The sequence below is a fragment of the Numenius arquata genome, chromosome 1 (genome assembly GCF_964106895.1).
Source record: "Numenius arquata chromosome 1, bNumArq3.hap1.1, whole genome shotgun sequence".
Lineage (NCBI taxonomy): Eukaryota > Metazoa > Chordata > Aves > Charadriiformes > Scolopacidae > Numenius > Numenius arquata.
Genome location: NC_133576.1, coordinates 126,849,048 through 126,866,366, shown reverse-complemented (window position 1 = coordinate 126,866,366; position 17,319 = coordinate 126,849,048). Strand labels below are relative to the sequence as shown.

At 37.6% G+C, this 17,319-nt stretch overlaps 1 protein-coding gene across 1 annotated transcript in view; it reads left to right on the top strand.

Annotated features, from left to right (window-relative positions):
• Positions 1-17,319, top strand: part of ARHGAP42 (Rho GTPase activating protein 42) — a 157,344-nt gene that overhangs the window by 84,787 nt on the left and 55,238 nt on the right. Inside the window, exon 4 of the mRNA XM_074144890.1 lies at positions 2,404-2,475. Within this exon, the coding sequence (XP_074000991.1) occupies positions 2,404-2,475 (72 nt within the window). The remainder of the gene's footprint in view (positions 1-2,403; positions 2,476-17,319) is intronic.

Below are 17,319 nucleotides of genomic sequence, written 5' to 3'. Positions count from 1 at the left end.
AAGCTTTCAGCCTGGGGATGAGCTTGCAGCATGTTCTATTGATGTGGCTCAGCAGAGCTATTCAGAGGTACAAACCCTGTCTAGATGAAGTACATGACATCTTTTAATTAGCCTTGTGATACCCACTGTCCGTTCCTAGTTGCATGTATGACTGTGGGAGCAAATACCATTGTGCTTCAACCCAGCAAAGCCTCTTCCTATGAATATGTTCTTCCACAGTGTTTGAAGCAGGATTCTTTTTTCCTAAGATATTTCCTTGGCTTTGCAGCAGTGTTGAGTGAGACCAGTAGTTGTTGTTTCAGTTGCTTTAAGGCTGTCAAGAGGGCAATATATGAAGTGAGGGAAGAAGGAAAGAGCCATGTTCAGCACCATGTGGAGTTAGTTTGACTGGGAATGACCAGCAACAGGACTAGCAGCGATTGCTGGTATCAGTAGTAACTGCTTCAATAATATGAATGTTTCTCTTAATTCAACTGCGAGGTATTTAATGTATTGTTGCTGTATATAGAAACAAATCTAAAGGACAGAGAAAAAGCTTACTTTTGTACATGAAAAAGAAAGAAAAGACGCATCCACACTTCTGTACCAGTGACTCCAGCAAGCCTTTGTGATTTCTTTGTACGTCCTCTGTAAGCTAACAAAACTTCCAGCTGTTGCTTCCAGATGTGTGCACTGCAATTCTGCCTGACTGTGGGCAAGTCGTTTAACAGTTTTGCACTCCTATTAATTTTAATCTGCTTTATTTAGCAATCCTTGGAATAGAGATTATCAAAGCATGCGCTTTGCCTTATAGAAAGTGTTGAGTCTCAGCTAGATTGCTAGATATTGCCTAAAAATACATATATTTTTGGGAAGTGTCCACTTCGAGAATAATGTAGCTTTATATTCTGTTCCAGTCGAGCTGATGGAGGATGTTGAATGCAGTGAAAGCTCAGAGAATGCATTGAAAACACTCCTCCCCGTCCTTTGTGCCTGATTTTTATTTTTAAATGTAGCACATTTTGATCACTGCTTCACTGCGCTTGCCAAGTGTTGCCTTTGCTGTCTTGGACTTTGTTACATTAGGATGTTAAAGAGAGCCTCAGCTTTTCCTGAAACTTTGCCCTACTGAGACATGTGGTGATTCTGTGGTCTTTCGAATTGTAATGGTAGGTTTGGGAGGAAAGAAAATGTGTTTGTGTTTCAATGGGTTTATTCTATATGTTTATCATTACAGCCTTTTGGGAAGTTTTTGTGCTCAACTGACAATGTAACTTATCAATTATTGTTATGGAAGGGTCACAAGAGCTGTATTCATTCACATTTGGCTTAGGTACATGTTAGCTTTGCCCAGACCTCCAGACCTGCCAAAGCCCAAATGTGGAATGTGATGAGTATGGTAAAGACTGGACTGGTACGACGAAAAAAAGCTATTCATGCAGAAAACCTAACATTTTGCCTGTAGTTAGTATAATAGAATATTCTGATGTGTTTTATTGTGCTTTATTTCTGAAGCATTGGCATCTTTTGGTTTCTTCTTATTTTTCTGCAGTAAAATCAATTTAGTTGGTTATTCTGCCTGTCTCTAAAAGGCACGTGGTGAAATCATGCTACCTTTTTTGGTGAGTGACACGATGGCATGGCTGGTATTTGTATTCTGCTGCATGTGTGTTTCCAGCCCAAATGACTAAGGACCACTTCGGGTGGTCGCTGCTGGGAATGGTCTTCACAGAGGGGTTCCCAGGACTGGATTTACACTAAATAAACAGAGGCCATGAGGGGAAAACTGTGATTCATTAGGAACCCTGGTTTAGGTTAAAGTGATAAAAATAGCTGCAGGACATCTTAAATTAGTTTAAAAACTAGAAAAGTGAAGGAATCCAATCTAGAGTATTTTATAAATTGTCCACTTTTCTTTTTAGTGTTCTCTGCCTTACTTTCCTCTGTTCAGTATAATTAGGTATATAATCCAAAGAGATAGCTGAAAAGATTCAGCTGTCAAAGATTTGGATTCTGTAAACACAGGCTTTTTTAGACAGTGCTGTCAGTACTACTATGTTTATCCTCTCTGTTCTGCCAAAACATGTTCCTGGAAGTTTTCTTTTTCTATTCTGGTTTTAGGCAAGATGCAAGAAATGGAAGTAAAATACCAGAAAACCCTTCTATATATTGCAGATAAACTTACTAGAACATTCATTATAATTACTTTAGTTATTCATGGAAATGTTCCATAATAGAGTATTGAACATGGGTGTTGTATGTTTTCTGTAAAGGAAACATAATTATTTGATTCCTACCCATACGCTCTTACCAGAATGTTACGGACATGAATTCTTTGGTCTTGCACATTGGCAGAGTTACAATGACTCCACTTTCTGCAAATACTCCGTATTAAAAAGATATGCTTTATGTTTAACTTTGCAGATCCAGAATGCTAATGATGTGCTAATAGCACCGCTGGAGAAGTTTCGTAAAGAGCAAATAGGAGCAGCAAAAGTAAGTGGCTGTAGAAACAGTTCTTTTTCATTTCGTGTTTATTTGAATTTATCAGTGTGTTTTGAAGGCTGGACTGAAAACAGGCATTTTGTATTCAAACATACTTGATGCCATCCTCATTATTGTGTTAGTAAATTATACTGAATTCTTTGCTTCAGAAAAGGAGATGGTTTAGAAATTGAGTTTAAAGACTCTTATATGCGTAGGGTACAGCTTTTTCTACCATTGCACGTTCTTACCGTCTGGAACTGTGCTCGTCTTCCAATGTCTGCATTTACATTATATTGCATCTTGGGTTAACCCAGAATCTCACAGAGGGTTCAAACAGCTGCTGTGGGTGCAGTGGCCCTCAAGTGGCTATTGTATAGAGACCAAAAGAAGTTAGTGTGCTTTAGGCATACTCTCTTTCTGTCTCTGTTTTCCCTCTCCACTTTAGAGGACTGATGCAGTGCAGTGATTCATATTAATTTTGCCAGAGTATTTATCTTCATATTGCCCAGAGATTTTCTCATGGCGGAAGTGCTCCAGTTGGTGATTTAAGCCAGTTCTTTGGTGTTAAGTGTTACATCTGTGTTAGAGAAACGTTGCAAATTGCCTATACCAGGGTTCAGTAGTCAACCCAGGAAATCAGGTATATTGGGGAAAAAGATGTCGGAATGAACTGTTAGTCTAGAAGAGCTATTTTCAGCCTGATCCTGGAGTCTTAAGTGGTTATCAGTGACTGCTTTGATCACAATCCCAGGGAGATATATAAAGGCTGCAGTAGTCAATTAGAAGTATGGTTAGTAACAGTTCCTTCTGTCTACACAAATATGCTAGTTCTGAAGCATTTTGCATCTCATATTAGCACTCATAAAATTTTCTGGGAAATTTTCCATTTGTAAGGTTAAGTGGGTACGGGAAAAAAAAAATAATCTCTTTGATGTTGTGGCTGAGGTTGCGCTTGTGCTGTACTCAAACAACCTCAGAAGAAGAACAGAGCTATTGGAAAGAGATTGAAGGTTTATACTTTTGTACTGGTATTGTGAATGTGCAACAGATGAGACTGCTTTCGCACAGGAACTAAGTAAATGTTTGAGAAGAATTTTTACTGTGAACTTGAGGTCGTATTTCTCTGAAATGGATGTTTGTTACCCTCTTACTTGATATGTTTTTGTTTACAACTGCATTCTTCTCTTGTCCCACCCCTATGCTGCTGTGAGATGCAGAGCTGGGAGTTTATTTACCATGTTGCACAAATCAGAATTTAATCCCAGCACAAAATTATTTTAATTTTCAATGGGTTTTAGTTATGTTGTTCAGTTCTTTGTGTTAATGTTTCATTTCATATTTCCATAGCTTAAGGGATATCATTCTTCTCTGCAGAGAGCCCTGTTTGAAAGCCTGACCTGCCATGCTATTGACTGTCCTGGTACATCAGAGACACGATCCCGAGGTGGTTCACAGGGCTGTCTGCAGAATTGTATAAGACATTTGCGTCTCCTTTGAATATATCACTCAGTAGATGGCAACACATATTTAATGATCTAATTGAAGATGACTCCTCTGTTTTTTGAATCAGCAAGTGTTTAACATTAAAGGCAGGGGACTACAGGACAGGTTGAGTCCTCTGTGTTCGGTATATCGTAACGGCTGGTTTCTTTTCCATATCCCTTCCAGATAAAATATGGGCATTTTCCCATCTTATATAGTTTGTGGAAAAATTGATCATCTTAACTTGTCTGTGGTCACACAACAGTGTACTGAATGAGTTCAGGAGAGAGCCTGGCTCAGCTAACTCATTCCAGTGCCTAATGCACTTTATTATGTAGTGCTGTGTGTGTTTTGGGCAGTATAGGCTTGACACTTTGATTCCATATAGAGAGCTCTTCAAGCTCATTGTTTTATAGAATGTTAAATAAGCTCGTCTTTTCTTGCACTGCTCGTGGAGTTCGACTCAAGATCTCAAGCTCAAAAATGAGACATTCAGCCTGCCTGCTTAACCCAGATTGCAACACAAACACTCACCTCTGAATTGATTTTTATCATCGGAAGCAATTACAGTTGGCCTTTAACTAAATGGAATCAACACAAAGAAGTGAGAGATTAATTACATCTAATACTGTTTTTCTAGTAATTACAAAATAGAAGCGTGTGATCTAGGAATAATGAGACCAGTATGAAATAGAGCAGAAATTTGGGCTTTCTGAAATTCTTGTTAGTAAAGTAGAGAAACATGGTCAGATCGCTTACCTCCACTCCTGTTCACTGGGCTCAACCATTGAGCATTTATGAGCTCTTATAAATATGGGATGAGTTGAACTTGCTATTTATTTATCTGCAGTTAATGAAGGTTGGAACAGAGATTTGGCTCTTTGAATTCCTCTGGGGTCATCTGAACTGATAGCCAAACAGAAAACATAGACGCTTTCTTGTTGCCTGGATTTCAGCAGAAAGTTTCACAGGACACTGAGAACATCACTTTTTATTTGAGGTCTTCTCCAAACATGTCAGCTTTATGGACCATGTATCAACTGCTAGTTTTTGCTCTGAAATTTCAGGTTTGAGCTGTTTTTCCCCCTAGTATTAATTTACTAGTGTGTAGAATTGTATTCGTATCAAACCCAAACCTGCTCCTGTTTGTGTCATCCCTCTTCCCCCCAAAAACCCGAAACATTTCTGTGTGTGTCTTCCTCTCCAAAGAGAGGCTGAGATGATGCAGACTCCACAGGATAGCTGATTGTTATGTCATATTATATATTTCTAGAGCTGTGAATTTACAATTAATTGCCATCATAACATCTTACAGATTGACATTTTAAGAGATGAGGTATAGACGCACGAGGTTAATTGTCATGCCTTTTGCATTGGCAATTCCAGCAGTAGCTAGAGATGCAGGCAGCTGGTCTTTGTGATCAGCCTTACATTGTAAGAGCATATTTTAGAAGCAGTGGTGAGTGTTGGATTCTTTCTCTACTAATTAGACTTTGAAATTATTAACTTTAGTACCTGTTAAGCTGTGTTTCCAAATTTTTTGGAGGAAAAAAATATTACTAGATAGCTGTGTTACCAATATACATAGTAGGAAATTATATTCGGCACTACTCTCAGATTTTGGTGAGGAGAAGATTATGAGAGGGTGCACTTAAAAGTGCTTACTGGGCTTTTTTCTTTCTTTCAGAAAACACCAGATGAAATTCATCTGGAGATAAAAACAATTCCCTCGCACCACCCCACCACACACACACACACAGGCAAAAAAAGGAGAAAATGTTATAAATTAATGACAGGTTTCACTGTGACAATCACTATTTTATTTTCATAACAATTAACGTCCCAAGATTTTTACTACCATAATGAACTATGTAGGACTATCCTATTGTTGTGTTTAAAATGGAGAATGGGAATGTATTAGTCTTTCTTCAAAATTATATCAAGTTAGGCAAAAAAATATGATCACAGAAATCAAAGAGAATATGGAGGATAAAATATATCCTGTTGATGTTACAAAACTATATTTCAAATACAAGGACAGCGTAAACCCAAAGTGCAAAGTTCAAGTGTTTTTGGAACATCACAAGAATAACATAAAAGACCAATTCTTCACATACACTTCAAAAACCTGAAGGTACCCATCAAATTAGAGAAACATTCCCCATAAAACATTAGTGTTTTGTAATCAAACCAGCAATACACAAATCCACATCACTTGCTCTTCTCGATTTATACTACTCTCTCCTCTGTTTTTATTGCACATATTTCAGTTCTTCCTTTTCTGTACACACTCAGTTTAAATAAAGCTGAGCTCTCTCCAGAGACTACACAAACCCAGCTTTGCACTGGAGAGCCTGTTGATTTACTCCATCTGAGTTGAAAAAAATGACCCCTGCAATTATTGTCGAAACGCGAGCAAAAGCCGGGTGAGGTAACTGGGAAAGGATTTCAGGCACGAAGCATTTTCCCTTATTTGGTAAATGTGGTTTGCAAGTCCCCAGCTGGTAACTTTGGTGAGATCATTGTGTGATGTGTTATGTACAATAAGGCCAAACTTTCATGTTTCTTTTTATCCATTGAGTACAGTATTTAGCAATATTTGTTCCAATGTTCGTTGGCCTTTAGTGCAACTTAAATTAGATCAAAGACAACAGAAGCGATTTTGGTTTTAAGACTTAAAAGGAGAGTTTTCATTTCCTCCTTACAATTCCATCTATTTGTTTCATTAAATTATTTCTTTTTGCCCGGAGGATTATTTTTTCATATTATTTACTTTCATTCATTCATTCGAAGCTGTGAATTCCTTTCTACTTGGGAAACAAATCTGTGTTCGCTGCTGGGATGAACTTTCCTGCATCTGTGTTCACATCTCTACTCACGATGTGGGCAGGCGGGAGCTGGCACATTCTCTCTGTGTTTTATTTGGGTTGTCTGGAAGTTGAGGAGCATAATACAAACAGGAAAAAAAAACCAACCCTATTTTTTTAAAGACTGTCAGAAAGTTATCAAAGCAGAGTTTTAGATAGGTATCTAAGACCAGTTAGAAATGCCAAGATGCCCATTTTGTGAACTGGTTTCCTTGGTATCTAATCAAATTATAGCACTGCTTGTCAGTCTGAATATTCCTTTAACGGAGAAAAATGAACAACCTTGCTCTAGTAGGTATGGTGGAAGGTATTTCATTATAAGCAGCATCTGTTTCTCAAGGTTTCATACATGTGTCCACTAGTTTTGGGATATTTTAATGTCAGTCTGAACCATAGAGGGGAGGAGGCCGGGGGAAGGAAGCAGAAATAGAGGCCAGGCCAGAATAATTGATGTCCAAATGTTTTGAGTTAAAATGCAACACAGTTTCCCAAAAATGCTTACTACCAGAGTTACCTGATATCTTTTTTGATAAGATAACTTATTCTGTGGGCAAGGAAATGCAGCAGATCAAACCTATTCCTATTTCAGCAAGGCTTTTAAAGCACTCGGCATGAGACATTATAATTTAGTTTAGATGGGAGTTAGTATAAGAAAGCCGATCTGTGTAAGGAACTGGTTAATGGGGAAATGAGTTTTGTTTATGGGAGAGATTGTCTGGTTAGAGAGAATTTACTAATTAGAAGATCCCAAGGGGCAATTTGAGATCGGTCTGTTGTTTTATTTTCAGTAATAACCAAGTAAAAAAAATCTGGTGGTGCTGACACGGCCTGGGGCTGCTGGAGGTTGGGGTATTGCCGGGATAGAGGAGGACACCGAGAGGATTGGGAAGAAAGTGTAAGAAGAAATGACTGAGCAGGAGGAACTGAGGCTACTCAATGGTCATGACACAGCTGCAAACCAAATATTTGCTTTACTGATAAAGAGCTCAAGTGGCAATCTCTTGAAGATATTAGAGGCTTTTAGGGATCTACCTCTGATAGATAGAGAAGTACAAATTTTCTTTAAGTTTTCTTTTACTTATATAAATTCTCAGGTTTTGGATTAAGCTTGTGAACTGTGAAGAAGTTGTGAACTGCATTTGTAAATACATTTAATTCTGAGGTGTTGGGCCTAGATAATTTTTATCTGAGATATAATTCAGAATATGTTCCCTAATCTGGTAGTTTAGTTAAACTAGTATTGACAGATGCAAGAACTGAGAAATTAGGAAGAAAAAAAAATTTCATTGGTAATGGTAAATCTTGTTTGTGACAGTTGTAAGAAAGTTGAAAATTTGAAAACTTCTTCAGATGAAATATTGTTAAAACAGTTTATTAATTCATCTTGATTTTTCGCTATTTCCCTCTGGATTTTAGTGTCTGTGTATAGAGCCCTATGTGAATTGTCCCAGATCCTAAAATTTGGAGTAGCTGGATTGTTGCTTTCTCAGCTGCAGCTGTCTTACTTTTCTCTTTGTAATTTGGATTTAATTAAAATGTATAGTATAAATATAATTTCAAAAATAGATCAAATGTATTTTCACTTTAAAATATAGATATTCAAATACATTTATGGAAATAGGAAGCTGTGAAAGACCTGCATCAATTTGGTTATTGCTATTAATTTTTTTATTTTTTTTTAAAATAGAAAGTATATGTAGTGGTATGACTAACTACGCTTCTTGTACACTTCTGTACGTGAAGGTATTTGGTAAGTTTCAAAAATAGTGGTGAAGAGTTCAGTGTTCACACGCTTTATCTTTTCAGGCAGTGTTATTTTCTTCTGTGGAAAACCAAACCGTTAAGCTGGGAGATATCTCTGGCTGAGCACCTGGACCCAGCAGTTTTTTGAAGCGACTAATCTACTTGGGATGGTGCTTGTCATTCTGCAAATGCAGCAAAATTTTTTTCTCATTGCAGTTTACTTCAGCTCAATAACTGTTTTGGTCAAAATTGAGAAACTTTTAGGAAGTTAACATCAAAAAAAAAACAAAACAAAAACAAAACAATCCTAAAAGCTTGTTTCACTTCTAGATTATGGACACAGTGATTAAAAACTGTTGGTTCGATCCATTAACTGCAGGTGTTTGTTAGCAGACCAGTTAATATTATGTGCAAAGTCTGTTTTAATAAATTCTGTTAAATGTATTCTTTCTGTTAAAAGTTAATATGATTAACTGGCTGACTGACTAAAACCAGTTTCTGAAGCTGTGTTTTATCTGCATTTTAATAAAATTCTCATTTGCATCCAAAAGAAAACAGATATAAATTAAGGGTAAATAGATTAGTCCTCTACAGTAAAGAGGAAATGTAATTTACCATGTTCTGCCATAACATTTAAGAATTAAGGCTTAGATATGTGTTAATCAGTGGAATTGCTTAAGGTAGCATGCAGTGTATTTTTGTTGGCAAAAAGAGCCATTTATTTTTTAAAAACAAACGATTAGTAAAACAAAAAAATAAAAACTTAGGTAGAAAGTATTAGCCCTTCTATTGGAAAATAATAAAAGAACTTAAAAATGCAAGAAAACATGCACATTTTCTAATTAAATTAATGCTTTTTTCTTGCTAATTTAATTCAGCCCACTGTAATCTGTGTCCCAGGAAGGATTCAGGAAGGTTGCATCCTGACCCCGCACAGCTGCTGGAATCCTGCTGCACTCTTGAGCCGTGATTAAAAGCATGAGCAAGGACATTCACCTCTAAACTTAACTTCCAGTTCAGAGGGGAACTGAACCCCTTATTGCGTGCTTTGTGGCACAGAGGATTTGACAAATACTATAAATTTTTATTATTAAAAAAAAAAAAAAATTCTCAGTAGGCTACAGTAGCTCTGCTCATCTATTATCTTGGCCACAGCATGGAGAAGATTACATTCTGCACCTGAAAAAGAGATCTCAAGGTTGTTGATAAGACTTCAAGAATCTGGAGGAGGATTTAAGCGAAATATAGGATGTGGCCAGTTGCCAACTCAGAGGAAACTGGTCAAAGGCACCTACTCTACTGCTCCCCCACACTCAAAATAAGACTCCATCCTGAATTTTGGCTTCCTTAATGAAACCAAATTAATCATGTTTTCAGAAAGGCAGCTGCATTCTCTTACCCTACAGGGATTACTCCAGAGTTGTGCTCATGGATGTTGCGTAGTACCACAGCTGTACCAAACACTTAGCACTTAACTCATGAGGCTTTTTACGTGCATATAAATTAATCTGTTAATCTTATTCTGTTAGGTGTTGGGGTTTTCTTAAGGAGTCTTGGGGAAAATGAAGATCTCTTTCTCCATTGCTTCCCTTTCTTCTGTGGTGTATTTCAGCTGGCAGCATTAAAATAGATCTATTATGTTTAGGCATTACTCAGATGATGTTGAGTGTGTGGGTCTTTATTCCACGCCTATGGTGGAGTTGCATTTTCTATTCTAAATAGAAAATAATCTGATTGGGACATTTGGCTGTATTATGACAGGTTTCCCTTCATCCCATTTCTTGTTCTGTCTATGCAGCAGGTTCTGCAGTGGCCTGGGAATATATGAACTTGCACTCTCTTACCATGGTAGCAATTTTGCTTTTGGCAAAGCAAGTATAAAATAGCTCAATTCCAAAGTGTAGTGGGTGATAGTTAGCTGGAAGGTATCACTTCTGTACTGTAACAAAAGATGGGCATCATTACTTGAAACTTTAATATGTCTTGGTGTAGGATATGGGAGCACCAAGAGCTCCATCTTTCTGCCAAATGAACCAGCTTCATTATTTTAGGATCTTTCAGGCTACAGTAGCCACTACAGAGCCATTTGCTCCTGTGAAGCTTACCAAGAAGGGGTGGTCTCAGATGGTTGTTTTGATGAGAAGATCATCCTTCTCTAAGAAGTAAACGTGAGAGTACTGGTTGAGCTTACCAGCGCCACTGGGGAGGCATGACTCTTCACCCCGAAGTGATAGTTTGTGTTCCTTTATCAGTGTTGTAAGAGGGACTCTGAAAATAGATGCTTTCAAAACAAAACAAAATCGCTCCTGACATTAACCCCAGACTGTTTCCTTTTTTTTTTTTCTATCTGTAAACAGCACAGCTTCCAGTTGTGTGTATTAATCTAAAAACTTTCTCATAACACGCCTCAAGTTCTTCCTCGGGTCAGCGTTGCGGTCCCATTGCGGTGATGTGGATGGTGGCGTGGGACCGTGAGCTGTGCTGAACGTGCTGCTGGCACACTGAAATCAGGGATGTCAGCTGATTGGTTGGCATAGATGGGAGAGATTCCCAAAGAGTGCTTTTAAAAAGAAATTACTACTTAAGAAAGAGATATTTTTATCTTCTGCTTTTAAAATAAAGCAGTGAGTATGTGACGTTACAAGCTAGTCTGTTGGAATTGATTTATTTGAATGAACATTATGTTCTTTGCAGCTTTTTTGCATTTTCTTTGCTTTTAAGTGCATGAAGGAAAGATGATATTTGCCAACTGTGCAGAAGAAATGGCCTCTTCACACACATTTTAGTTTACTGGCATACTGGGACGTGGCTGAAATGCACTTATAGGAAAGTGGGCATGGAGAACCTGAAACGGCAGTGTGCCTCCGTGGGGAGGAGAGAAAGCCAGCGGTGATGGGAGGAACATGGGCAAGGAGAGCAGCAGCATCAGCTATGGGATGCCAACAAGGCAGCTGCTCAGGGAATGGGTGCTGGCCACATAGGGAGATGAAGGACCGGACAAAGAAAAAGCAGCAATGGCAGGAAAGGGGCAGTGGTGGAGACCAGGGGAAGTTGCTGGCTAGTGTAATACAGTTTTGCAAACTGGATATTCTTTTTGTAGTAGAGACGTTCACCGCTCTGGCTGTTAACGATGAAAGCGAGCCTTACTGTCAAATGCAAAGATCGTGCTACAAAAGCTGTAATGCCTGTAGCAGCCCCGTGCTGTGCTTACGCTCCACACAGGTGGATACCGCATCTTTAGTATTTCCGTGCAAGAGATAGCCGAGTCTATCGCTCTGTCCTTAGTGTGAGAACTAGAGAATCAAGAAAAACCAACCTTTTTTCACTGTTGGCACAGCACTGGATAACGTGTTGGTATGACTACTGAACTTGAAAGGCCAACTTCTAACTGTCTAAACGCGGGTGAAGCTGAGAGGTTTGTCCCTGCTTGGTGCAGGTGCTGACACGGAAGATTAGGCAAAAATTGGAGCTGCCTGTTCCCCAAGAGGATGACCAGTCCACTTCGCAATCACCCATTGTAAATGTTGCTTTTCCTCTGTCCGTGCAGTCCCTGAGCGGACTGTTTGCATTGGAAGAATCAGCTACAAGCCACCAGACCTGTGCAATGGTGTTGGCTTTGTCTTTTCCTGTAAACCTTCCTTTCTTTCTGTTTGACCCACTTTGTCATCTGAACTGAAGTTGGTACGTATGGAAATGAAGCAAAAACAGTAAAAGGCATTGTTTGGTTTTGTTTTGTTGTTTTTTTTTTTTTTTAATGAACTTTAGGAAGGTCTGTAAGCTCGTACTAGAACTAGATAGTGAGAAAAAAAAATCAACTGCTTTCTATGCATGTAGAGGAGGTCTCTTCTCCGGTCTGATTTTGTAAGCGTTAATGTTAACAGCTTTCCATGGATGGTGTTGCCGGCTCAGTGACTTCAGCGTTTTTAATATTCTAAATCACAACATGTTTTGTTGCTGATTGACTTTTATTTTTGAGGAATAGCATGCCCCAATTCTGAGTTTTCTTTCCTATTATCACGTAATCGATGATTTAGGATTGAGTTGTATCTTCTGTTATTTATTTTCTACTCAGCATATATAGCTATATTGATTTCTAACAAATATCTGTATTGCTTATGACATGAGCAATTTATTCTGTATGACTTTTGATGAAGTATATAGAGTTAATTCAAGCATTCTTTCTGAATTCCTAAAGAGCGGGGGAACTTTCTTTATTAAATCATTTCAACTCAGAAGCTTTTGTACAGAACAGGAGACCCTCTTACTGTTACAATAAAATATTTTCAACTTCAGAAAATTATCCTAAACCTGCTTCAGGGAAGAGTCTAAAAAGTCAGTTTCTGCTGTTCCAAGGATATTCTTCATATTATTTAAGCAGAAACATGCTAATATCTTAAGTAAGATATTCCAGCAAAAACACTTCATATTTAGTAGACAGTAAAAACAATAAAACTAGATTACGTGTGTAGACTTACCAGTCCTGCTGTTTGGGCAGGGATTTAACAGATTCCCAGACATCTAGCAGCTACTCCTGGAATCGGCAAATGCCAAATAAACTCGAGACAGCTCTACAGCTGAATAACAGGAGTCTAATGTGTCCTGCTTTGCGACCTGCCAGTATTGGCATGTTTGCATGTCTTTTCACAACAGTGCTGGGAACTTTTAATATTTTTCCATTTCAAGAGAGAATTTTTTGGAGAGAAACAAGTGATATCCTACAAACACATTTGTTCATTTAATAGTAACTGCTTCTTAGTTTGAACAGAATTTTAGATCTCATAGAAATAGTGGAACTTTTCTGCTGTTTTTTTTTAGTCTCTGCTCATGAGTACCTCCTGTCTGCACACAACTGATGGAATTACATAGTGAAGTATTAGGAAATGGCTGTAGGATTCTCCTCTTCCAGGAAACACTTTTGAAAAAGTACCTGATATTTGGATCTGTCAAGGCATTACAGGGGGAAAAGAAAATTTTCTTCAGAAGTTTATGAACCCGAAAGTAAAATATGTCTTGCAAGCTTATTCAGTATTTTACACAGATGTGAACTCCATCCTAAACTTAAATTAGTTCTGGGTTGTTTAAAGTATGTTTTAGTTTTATGCATATCTTACCTGATTTTAATTGAGGTTATTTTTTAAACTGCCGGTTTTTACTGTCTGTCTTCATAGCTTTAATGCTGCTAAACACTCTTGTATTCCCGGTTTATTGCCTTGTTGTACTTCATAGTTGCAATATGTTCTTTTTATTATAATTATTTGTGTCTTACACCATATTCTTTTCTGGATATTCATGGTTTGTATATGGTTGGGGTTTTTTTAGTAAAGAATTGATTTAAAGATTTATAGTTGTTAGGACATTTAATTTTCTACATGATGCATTCAGCTTCAGTTTGGAAGTGTTTTCACTAGCAGTTATGAGTAACATAAGTCATAATTTATGACTATATTAACCCTATTTTATATTGAGCAGCAATCATTGCTTTATAAGCTATGATATAACTTTGTTCCATTTCATATTATTTGCTAACAATACATAAACAATACCCTTTGACCTCCTAGCTTTCTCACAGATTTGGAGAAACTCTATAGCTTCAGGATATGTTAAATTCTGATTGGGAGGAGGAGGAGGAGGGAAGGAGTTTTACTCTTTCCACTTTTCCTTTTGGAAAATTTCTTTTGGCTTTGTCTTGAACTGTGAGCATTCACATAACAAATCAAAATCTGCACCAGAAAGAAAATCCCCCATTCAGACATCTATCAAAATGCAACCTGTGGTCTCAGATGCCTCATAATTTCAATTTTATTAAAAACAAACAAACACTACTATCCCCCCCAGCCCACCAACTACCTCCATGAAAATTCTAAGCAAAACCTTGGGCAAAATAAAATGGAAGGTGAATTTATTTCTTTTCTCCTCACAATAGAAGTTCTGAGACTCTTGAGATCTCTCATTTTCCAGGAAATCCATAGGATCTGAGCTCAAAACAGTCTTTCCAAGACTAAGTTTAGTTTATTTTTTAGACTACATTTCTACTTTTCTTTGTCCTTCTACTTAGTAAGACATGACCCCCCAAATTTACAACTGCAAACAAAATTCCAATAACTACATAGAAATACATTTTGAATTTTTATTTGAGAGGTAATGAGAAAGGTGGCTTTGAAAAATATAGTAGAAGTCTAAAATTCCAGCAACGAACCATCTCCAATGTGTTGTTATATTGACATTTTTTGCAGTTGTCAAAGAGAAAGAAAGGGGACGTGGCTTTATTGATCTCCGCAGAGTTGACCATTGCCTTCAGTTTATTCCATTGGCAAATGTGTCTGACTTGATCTATATTCGAGTCTTACTATTGCATTTCTTTGCGAGTTTCTACGGTTTCTGCATCTCAGCTCGAGTTCATGAGAAAAATATGTACTGATTTTGGGTGGGGAGAAAAAAAAGAAATCGTCACAGCCATATTTCACAATGTTCACTTGTTTCCTAATTAAGTAAGGGATTCTAATTGAAATTTTTCTCCAAATAGTTTCTTTGCAATGTTTTCTATTTTAATTTCCTTTCTTGATCCTTTTAAAATCACCTTTTACAAAACATGTTTATTTTATGTGGTTGCGCAAGGATATTGTTATTGAAAATGATCTGAACTAAATGCGCGGGGGTTTTTTGTTTTAAAGATTAGCATGTTAAATTTTAAATATGAATTCTGGGACAAACAAAGAGTAAAAATATTTTATTTAGGGACAGATGTAAGATTTAGCTAAGATATGCCAATAGAATGAGCAGTTTTCTCCACAATATACCGTTAATTTCAGACAGTTAGAAGAGGCCTAGCTAAGATGTAAAATTACAGAATAGAAAATTGGTTCAGTTCTACCTCAAACCGGGACATTATAGCACCAAAAGCCATTGCAACTAGAAAAAACAGAAAGAAATGAGAAGGATGGCAAAGGCTCTTTATGAGAAATAAAGAAGAATAGTTTATACAGTAATTCTGAAGGTACATACAACAATTTTGACATAAAATACTGCATGCAAAGTAGTGGCAAACTTAGACCATTACAAAAAATGTCTAATTTCTTGATGTTCCCACTAGAAAAGAGAAACCAGCTTTACAGTATAACTCTTTCTGCTTTACATTAAAAAAAAAATTAAAATTTGTAGGTATCATACCAGTGATTTGTTGCGTGCATATGATTAGTTACAGCATGGAATCAAAATATTTCTGATCAGGAAAAAAATATCTGACTCAATTTAGTCACCTTTTTATTAATTGATGTCTGATCTTTTCACAGCCATAGGTATCTGTAAAACAAGAGGGATGGGAGAACATCTTTTGAGTTAAATTTCTAAGTAGCACATCTATAATTAGTAGTATCTTGAGTAAAATTTATTTCTGAAAAGGTGATTTTCTCCTTTTGGAGGTTGTGTTATCAGTTTTGAAATAAAACTATAGAGGAAAATTAAGCAGAGAGAACAAAACCAGGAGTTAAACCTGGATCTGGTATAATGTGACTGGACTCTGTCAAGATGGTACTAGAAGTTAGTAAGACTCCAGTACATGTTATAAACTAAGTGTTTGGTTAAGGGCTTTCCTAATGGGCTTGTTAGAAATTTTAGGTATTTAAAGCTATAAATATGGCTGATTTGAGCTGATTTAAGGCTTAGTGACATGATACACCTGGGAATGGTTAAACAACTATAGAGAGACATTTACAGTGCTTAGAGTCTACAGAACTTGCTCTATACAAAAGGTATGGTTGACTTACACACCAGTGTATAATATGTCAAGGATTAGTATTCTGTAATTTCTCTTTTTCTGTTTAGATTTTTTTTTATTGCACCCTCTTATCTCATGTGGGGTTTTTATATGTTGTAGCTGATATTTTGACAGAAATGATTGATAAGTTTCCAGGGCAAAGAGAAAGGATGAGGATTACTTGCAGGAAGGATGTGCAAGGCAGAAAGGTAGCTGGAGCCTGAAGGGAATAAGAGACATAGTGCAGAGGTCAGGAATAGCATCATCCTAATGGCCCCGTACTTTATGCTTTGTGTCATGTCTGGTGCTGGCTGTTCTGGGAACAGTACAGCATGAGCTTTCTCATCCAACCACATCTCTCTTCTCCTTGGGGTTTGATCCAATGTGGAATCTAGAGGCAGTAGCAATTCTCTGTCTTCTAAGCTTTGAGCAGGTACTTTCACATGGAAACTTCTTTGTAAACCTCCTGGCGTGAGGAAAAGCAGGATTCTCAGTCTCATGGGCACAGATTGCAGGGGCCAGGATTCAGATGATTAATTTGGGCAGCAGCTGTGTATAAGAGTGTTTTGAGGGTTGCAGAAGAAAAGGCTAAAGCTGGAAGGACATAGGTCTGTGACTCCACTTAGGATGCGCCTGTGTGCAGTGAGTCACCGGCTGAGTGTGCGAGGTGAGAGTTATCTTGGCATAAGCTGAAGTGTTTCTTCTCTTCCAGAAGATGAATCACCTGCTTCTGAGTATATCTTTTTTTGTTAAATTTTATGAAGTAAACAGTTTTCAGAGGCATTCAAATATGTGGGTTTTACTGGCATAGCAGAGGACATTTCAAGCAAAGGGAACTCACCCACCTGTTGGAGCCAGTATTTTTTAGACTTTTCCCAGAAACTCGTCTGACTGATCAGTACAGCGCCAGAAATGCAGTCCCGCTGGCACCGCAGCCTTATTCCCAGAAGTATCACCCAGCAAAGACACTAATGCAGGCAAAACTGCCAAGTGATCTTCATTCTGTCC